General features: G+C 39.2%; 1 protein-coding gene across 1 annotated transcript; it reads left to right on the top strand.

Annotated features, from left to right (window-relative positions):
* The first annotated feature begins 5,589 nt into the window (after nucleotides 1-5,589).
* On the top strand, nucleotides 5,590-8,628 carry LOC137710722 (phytochrome-interacting ankyrin-repeat protein 2-like). Its single transcript, XM_068449829.1, has 3 exons — nucleotides 5,590-6,509; nucleotides 7,612-7,783; nucleotides 7,934-8,628. The coding sequence occupies exons 1-3, from the start codon at nucleotides 6,393-6,395 to the stop codon at nucleotides 8,146-8,148; spliced, it is 504 nt and encodes a 167-aa protein (XP_068305930.1). The 5' UTR covers nucleotides 5,590-6,392; the 3' UTR covers nucleotides 8,149-8,628.
* Nucleotides 8,629-8,839: the final 211 nt, after the last annotated feature.

Here is an 8,839-nt window from a genome sequence, read left to right as displayed (position 1 = left end):
TCTGGCTTGTTCTTATTATTGGATTGTTTCTTATCCGTCTTCTTCTAAACTGTCTCCAAGAACTTCCGTGACGTTGCTCAGTGTCTTCTAGGCTCGTTTGGCTTCATCCCAAAGTGTGTGCTTTTCTACGAAAACAAAGAACTTGTCAGGGTTAAGTGTTCAATCATGGTCAGCTATCCGAACAGGTGGTTCTCGGCTGGAAGTCCCTTCTGAAATGCTGCATTGACTACCATGTCATCACATCTGACAATCTTCGATTTCTTTGCCTTGAACCCCTTCACGTAGTAACGAAGAGTCGCATACGGTTCTTTCTTGATGTGGAATAAGTGGTCAGACTTTTTCTTGATTGACTGGTACGACCAATATTCCTTGATATAAACCAAGGAAAGTATGTAGAAGTTCTGGATTGATTTCGGCAACATAGTGTAGAACCAGTCTTGCACCTCGCTTTGTAGGATCATAGTGAAAATCTTGCAAACGCTTTGTTGTTCCCGTAGAGATTCATGATGTTGCAGTACTGTTTAATGTGCCTTTCCAAATCCTCATCTCCTTTGAAAAAGGTGAAATGAGGCAGCATGAACTTGCAAGGTGGTTCCGTATGCTCAATCTCGTATGTGAAAGGCAAGCTACTCATGTTGGTAACATCTTTGCGGAACGCCTCATCAGTGGTCTCAATGCACTGGAAATCATGCAGTTCTTAATTAAGAGCATGTCTACTTCTTTCTGGATCTACCTCTACTGAGGTAATGGTGCCTCCGTACGCCTCTAGTGATAGTCTGCAGGTATGTGCTACTTGTTCGTGCCACAACTGCAGTTCACATCATTCGTTCCTGTTTGGCGAACGGGCTATTCATGGTTGCGTTTGGTGTTGATTGCCAGTCAAACTTGAGATGGAACATTCTTTTGCTTATTCCCACCCTTATGATGCATTCAAAGGAATGAAGTGGGAGGAACTCTCTTCAAGTCGAGTCAAAAGTGAACACTGTGTGCAAAACTAGGTTGAATGTTAGTCAAAATGTGGACCTAACCGTGAATGTACGCATGCGCTAAGTCAGGAGTGAACGCTTCTTTGCATCCTAAGATAGGAAAAGATGTTGTCCAGAGGGTCGAGACAAGAATGTACACTACCTAAGCCCTCAGTTCATGGCTTGTTAAGTGGCTACTTACCAAGGAGTTGTTGGAAAAAAACATCATCGTTTGCCCTTGTCATGCTTCGGGACACCTTGACATGTGCTAAGTCTCAATGTGCTCTAAGAGTTTACTCACCATGGTTGTCTGCATTGCGATGATGTTTGTCAATTATGCGACTTATTAGCATGGTATGGATCACCATTCAAGATGGAAGAGCTCGGTTGGTATGTATCTCCATGAGTGAAATACGTATAATGGACATCGTGCACGAAATTTAAGCCTGGATGCATTAAAATTGTAGAAAAAACAGAGTAAAAAACCATCGGTTTAGTTGCCACTTCGATGGTCAAGTCGGCATGTCTAGGGACCTAGAGCCAGTTCAACTTAACCGATCTGAAGGTGCGGCCTGATCGCTAGAGATATAAGGGCGCATGTTGAGTCGTGGGTCAAGCCCCATGGACTGCTAGGTTGGGCATCATGCGATAGGCTTGCTGATTTTAGGCTTTGGAATGTTAAGCCCGCTGGGCTCTTGCTGTTGTTGCAGCTGTGTACACCTAGGCATCCTACCCTTGTCTCGATGGGGCCTGCACAAGCTTACTGTGTGCTTGTATGGCTGCGGGTTAGGCAGCAACGCCTGGTCTAGGCTGCTATGATGGCAGTCATGGCGGTCTTTAGTGGTGGCAGGGTTCTCCAGCTGCCGTGTTAAGCCGCACAGGGCCATGTTAGGGTATCCGTTCTTCAGTCCATTTCCAAGTACACCATATGTACCATTTGTCGTGGTTTCAGAATTTTCAGTCATGTTCACTTTTCTCTAGGGACTAAAAAAAAACTTTGTCAAAAAATCCAAAGACTGTAAGTGTGCAAGAAAATTAAAGAGGGGAAATTTGAGAAAATGATTATGAGAGCCTTCTACAAGAATTAAATTAGGCTTTCAATGAAAGCATCAATTTGTAGTAGCAAAAATATGTCGTTTCAGTCCACAAATTTGTACCTACAAAACAATTAAACACTTTTCTCAAAGACCAAAACCACGTTCTTAAGGTTTTTTTTTTTTTTTTTTTTTTTTTTTGAGAGGGTTGTGGTTTGGCCAATGGATCTCCAATGCTTTAGTTAGTTTCTCTGAAAGTTGCATAGGGCAACCACATGTGCAGGGTTTGTCATGTCATGTGTCAACATCTCATTGGCTAAGATGTGTCATTTACTGGATGGAGGAAATAATTATTTCGAAGAAATTATTGAATAAATAATATTTTAGAGTTATCGTGCAGAATCATTGATTGGATTTGATTGTGATTCCTTTTGGATTTGATTGTGATTCCTTACTTGATTTAGTTGATCTTCAAAGAGGAAGGTATAAAGATAAGGATTTGATTATTAATCTTATCTTCAATATTTTTGACCTTTCTCCTTGCCATGGCAACAGAGCTTCAAGAGATTATAGCCACCGGCAACTCAGGTCTTCAAGAATGCTAAACTACGCGTGGAATCTAATGAGGAAATCTTTGTCATTCGTAAATAAAAATTCTCATGTCAGTTCCAAAAAATTTCATAGTAATTTTTTTCTCCACAAAAGTCTCTCATTTGAGTAGTCTAAAATCAACAAAACAAATTAATTATGTTACATAATCGATAACCCACTGCTTCGACCTGTTCCTTTTTCTGCATTTTCAAATATATTGTATAGGTAGCTAGCTAGCTCTGTTCATTCTCTGTTTGTTGGAGAGCCAGACTGGAGGGTTTAAATTTGAGAATTAGAGTAGGGGTGAGTTCTGAAAATCGAAAAAAAGGGGATCGAACACTAAATCAAAATTGAAAAATTGAAAACTGAAAAAAACCGAACCCAAAAAAGGAAAACCGAACGAACCGAATTTTATTGGTTCGGTTTTGATGTTAGAGGTTTAGAAACCAAACCAAACCGAACCGAACTAAATCTCTTTACACTTAAAATGATGCCTTTTTATGCTTAGTATTTAAGCCTAAGCCTATAAGCTTGATCTTAGTATTCTTCTTAAATAATAAATAAAATAAAAACCAAATCTTAACTTTCTTCTTGAAAGCCTAGCTGGTATCTTCTTCTTAGTGCCAAACTTTTAACTCTTTAGCATTAATTGAATATGTTTTCTCATGCTTTGAACCTTTATATTTACAAGGACATGATAACCTTCTTTGCCATGAGATGGGATGTTTTATAGGGTTTAGTGGCACAGAGGAGATGACATCACAGATTCACAAATTGGCATCGTATGCTTTCATAACTCCAATCTTGTGTTCTCATGTGCACCAAATACCACCATGGTTCACCAAAAAATATTTACAAAAAATGCCACCATGTGGCTTTGAAATTTGTTGAAACTATTTAACTTCCTCTAATGTTTTTTTTACTAAAAGTCCCTATTTGATTGACCTATTGTTTGAATCCAAAATTACATCAGTCCGTTTAATTAAGGTCGTTGAATGAGTATAGCTCTCAACCATTGGATAGGAAAGTTAAGATAATTTTATTATTGTTAAATGATAATATTATGGTTTTTATCATAATAATTATCTTTTAATATGAATTATCTTGACATATTTTTAAATGGGATAGATAGGATGCGGATTATATCCCCAAACAAGCGGTACAGTTCAAATTGATTTGGGATGTATGGCTTGTGGTTGTGGTGGCAGATTGACAAGTAGTAAGAAATGAATTTAAAATAAATTTGAAATTCATTAAATAGGGATCAGGATACATGGATGGGTGATGGAATTATAATGAGATAAGAAAGTCTAGGTAGGCTAGGCTTTTGGTCATAGGATAAGCATGGATAGGCTTTTATTATCTTTGAAAAGTCAACCATATGAAGATAGGCTTTAGCCTATGCCACAAATTAGTTATTCTATGAGTTTGAGTTTCAATTGGTTTCTACGAAATTATCAGGCCGTGCCAAGCAAAAGTATGGATGTTATAAATATAGAATCGTAGGCAACATTTGAGGGACCCCTCCAATTCAACACATAAATTTCCCTGCGCAAAGCTTCTCAACAACCTTTGAGATTTTATCATCTTCCCCTTTCTTTTGTCAACACATCTTCAGTTTGGATAAACAGCACTGTGAGGGCAACAGGTCACATCTTCAGTTTGGATAAACAGCACTGGAGCCGTAGAATCAGCCGATCAAGGAGCACCTTCAGTTTGGATAAACAACACTGCTTTGAGACCGACTGGTTATGTATCCAAGTCTCGGTCGACAAGGACTTTCGAGTTCCTATTGGTAGTGGTCATCTCATCAGCTTTCTCGGCGAAATGAGGTGTTACAGATTACTAGGCTCGACACATTGAAATCCGAGTTGTTTTATGATTACAGTTTGGACTTTCAAGTTCCTGAAGATAGGCTTTAGCCTATGCCACAGATCAATCATTTTATGAGTTTGAGTTTCAATCGGTTTCTACGAAATTATCAGGCTATGCCAAGCAAAAGTATGGATGCTATAAATACAGAATTGCAAGCAACATTTGAAGGACCCCTCCAATTCAACATATAAATTGCCCTGAGCAAAGCTTCTCAACAACCTTTGAGATTTTATCCTCTTCCCCTTTCTTTCGTCAACACATCTTCAGTTTGGATAAACAGCACTGTGAGGGCAACAGGCGATATCTTCAGTTTGGATAAATAGCACTGGAGCCATAGAATCAATCGATCAAGGTGCACGCACCTTCAGTTTGGATAAACAGCACTGCTTTGAGACCGACTGGTTATTTATCCAAGTCTTGGTCGACAAGGACTTTCGAGTTCCTGTTGGTAATGGTCATCTCATCAGCCTTCTCGGCGAAGTGAGGTGTTACTGATTACTAGGCTTGACACATTGAAAGTCGAGTTGTTTTATGATTAGATAATCGCAAGTGAGTTTCAGAGTTCGACATTCTAACAGCCGAACCACATTTACTATCAAGACATATATCTCTTTCGGGTACTTGTGTCCATATAGCCTAGTGCCAATTCGGCATGCTTATACTCTTACGAATGTAATCGCCGTGACCGAACTAGGCGTCGACGATTCGCGAACTTCACAGAACTAGCAGCCTTGTCTTCAGGCTCTTAAACCCAAAGGTCGAGACGTGTTCCTTCCTTGGCCACAATTGCAGGATCAAGAAGTCAGCAACATGCTCAACGCAACATCAACACATTTTACTCCCTGGTCGAGCTCGGCCGTCGAGTTGGCACGCCCCGCACACAACCGAATGATGTAATTAGCTTATTAATTACTCGGTATGCGCACCACGTAGGCTTAGTAGTTTTCAAGGTCAACACATATACACAAGACTACCTCAGTGTATAGTGAAGACAAGATAAAAGTCATTGTTATGTTGCTATCAAGACTTAAGAGGAATGCTAAGATCAGTTGTTTAAGTGTGCAATATTAATAAAATAAGAAAAACCAAAACTGAACCGAAAAAAATCGAACAAAAGAAATTGAACTGAACCTAACAGAATTTTCGATCCGATTTTGGTTTTGGCAAAAAATCGAACTGAATGAAACCGAAATCACTTGTAAATTAGATAGTAAAAAAAGGGCAGGTTTGTAAATGTACAAGACAAAGTGGGTACTTTTTGTTAAATTTGAAAGTGTGAGGGTTTTGTTTTATTATTTAGACTTGCAAATATCGAGTGTTTTTCGCTAAATTACCCTATTCCTTCCTCCTCTGGCTTTTGCCTCTCTTTCCTTTTAGGGTTTGGTTTTCTTCAGGTTTCCTACTCCACCGGCAAGCCCTCTCCCAATCCAACCAGAATTCCTTCTCCTCTGGCCACAAAACCAATTGGGAATCCCACAAAATAGAGGATCCTCTCTCTTTGCCCCCAAAACCATCACAAAGTGTCGTCGTGTTACATCAACAATGAATATAATCTCATCGGCTTCCGTCGTCTCCGTCGTCGTCACCTTTGAGATTGAGAATCTTCGCGTCCTCGGTCCCGGCTTGAATCCTTTGGCTCCAAACTACTGCATGGCCAATCATTCTCGCTAAGTCTCTCTTTCTCTTTCTCTCGCCCTTTTCTTCCTAAATATTGTTCTTCCGGTACTTTTGTTTTTTTTTTCCTACTCTTTTCCGCTGTCATCTTTCCTACAATTCATGTAAATCTTGGGTTCTGGGATTTGAATTCTGGGGTGAGAGTTGTTGTTGTAGTTGCGTAAAAGTGGGCTTGGTTTTTCTTTGTTGGTATCAAATCGTGCGTTTTTGGGTTGTGGAAGAAATTGAAACCTTGCCCCTAGAGGTGGAGGTAATGGGTACGCTCAGGCGGAGCTTGTCGCGGCGGCGGTCGTTTAGGTCCGGTGTGGATATGGATGATAGAGGATGGACTATGCTGCACATTGGTTGTCGAAAGGGTGATCTTGGACAGGTAAATTCTTGGTCTCATTGTATTATTCATGTTGTAGTTGTTGAGAATGTTGCCAAATGCTTGGTTATAAAGATAGAATAGCATCCGGTGAAATCGATTAGGTTTGGATGGTGTAAAATCTGGTTAAAACTCGAAACTTTCATTAGCCCTGCAAATCGAGTTTAATGCGTTATTGAACAGAACCTGCCAAAACTAATCTTCTATACAATAGGGATGATAAAGTCCGGTGTCGCATAATTCTTTTCTGTTCTAAATTATTTGTCTGGATGATAAATTAGGTCTCAGAAAATTTGTGACAGTCAAGGATTTTTACATGCTTTGCAAATCTAATTGGACATGGACCTTAGCTGCATTACTTGTATGTTATTACTAATTAAAGATTTGTGTGTGCTATGATAGCTGGAGCGTGAACGTGTTCTGTTTTTAGACTGAGTACTTGTAATTTATTTGTGAAGGGTCCTTTAGGGTATTTCAAATGAGTTTCTGGATTTGAATTTTGAGTATAAATTGCATAATTGTCTTTAGATAACGACTCTAAATTGTCTTAGAGTTCTAGATTTCTACTTTAAATTGACTTCCAGTTTATGAAATTAATGGAACTGTAAATTGACTTTCAGATTGCTACTCTAAATCATGAAATTGATAAAATAACTTGTTAGAGACTTGTGTATTCAATGTTACTCCCTAGTCCCTGTAAAGTGCATCACCTCTTTGTTCAACCTTTCATCGTCTTACAGTGTTTTTATATATTGTTTTGGCTTTTACTTATATAACGAGTACAAAAGCTACTTGTTTTGTGTTATTGGGTTATTTTTCTGAAAAACCTTCTAAGCACGATTACTTAGGAGAGAAAGTACAGGTCTCTTTTGACTTTGTTGACAAAAGATATGACTCAATGGTAACTTTAAGTGGCTACAAGGAAATGAAATTAAAAATTAGCACCCTGGTCAAAAAGTACTGTCTATTTTTAAATTAATATCAAATACAAGCTTTGCGTTTTCTTGTACTTTTTGTTACATGTTGTGCCCCAACTATTTTGTTTCTTTAAAAAAATTAGTCACTAGTCATTTGAAATTTTTCTGTATTTTCTTTCTTTTGGAAGGTGAGGCGGCTTCTTGACGAGGGAATGGATGTGAATGCTGCTGCTTGGGGTCGCAAATCAAAAGGGGTTACCCCTCTCCACCTAGCTGCTGAGGGTGGCCATTTAGATGTTATGGATGAATTACTTGAGCGTGGAGCTAACATTGATGCCAGAACTAAGGGTGCTTGTGGCTGTAAGTAGCGTTTTACAGCATCACTCTCCCTTTCTTTTCCTCTTGATTTTATATATTTTAAAGTTTTTATGTTTTAGTTGAGTAGATGAAGAAATATAAATAGTTAAGATATTCCCTGATGTGTTCTGCTTCCTTTATTTGTTGAAACAGGGACTCCGCTTCACAGTGCAGCCAAAGAGAGGAGGAGGGAAGCAGTGAAATTTCTGGTAGAAAATGGAGCATTCTTGCCAGATGACATGTATGATTGTAGGTTTAACCCTCCACTCCATTACTGCCCTGGTCTTGAGTGGGCTTATGAGGAGATGAAGCGTCTTCAGCTAGAAAGTGCATCGTCAGGGGAGAGCTCGTGCAGCTCTGAAAGCTAAGTGTTGCTGCGGTATTGTCACAGTTGGTTCGGGGATTGGTCTTGTTATATCTATATAAATATATAGCGCGCACAGATAAATAAGATGCAGTATGCCTCTGTGTCACCATCGTGTGTTTGTTTGGTTGCTGCTGTCTTGCGTGAAGGATGTTCAGGTGCTTTGTTATGATGGTTCTTATAAAAGTTTGTGTCTTCGAACTTACTGTGGGTACTATGATGTTCGTCAGGGGAGTGCTCCGGTAGCTCTGGAAGCTAGTGATCGTTTGGACTTGTCGCATTCAGGTTGGGGATTGGTTTGCTTATATATATTATCTGTATATGCCGGTGCTGCTCATAGAACAATCTCATGGCTTCTGTGTCACCATTTTATGTATGTTTGGTTCCTTATGTTTTGTATCCGAGATGTTCGATTGTATTGTATGATTGGTACCTTAAACAATACTGTTGTATGATAATAATAATGATGCCAACTTGTACCTTTCTTCTTTCTTTGAAACTATGATGCGCGTATGTTTGTTTAACTTTGTGGACGAGGAAGTCAGATTTAGTTCTTCTGGTCTATAGACCTGGATATGACTTCATCAATGAGGCTGCCATGAGTGCAGGTTCATTTGAGTGTATGTTTGCTCACCTCAATGGGGCAATGATGCTCATTGCACACTGCCTTGTATATTATTGTTGGATGAGTTTAA

Source organism: Pyrus communis, chromosome 12 (assembly GCF_963583255.1).
Source record: "Pyrus communis chromosome 12, drPyrComm1.1, whole genome shotgun sequence".
Classification (NCBI taxonomy): domain Eukaryota; kingdom Viridiplantae; phylum Streptophyta; class Magnoliopsida; order Rosales; family Rosaceae; genus Pyrus; species Pyrus communis.
The sequence above is the reverse complement of the archived record's forward strand: the minus strand, read 5'-3'. Positions and strand labels throughout refer to the sequence as shown.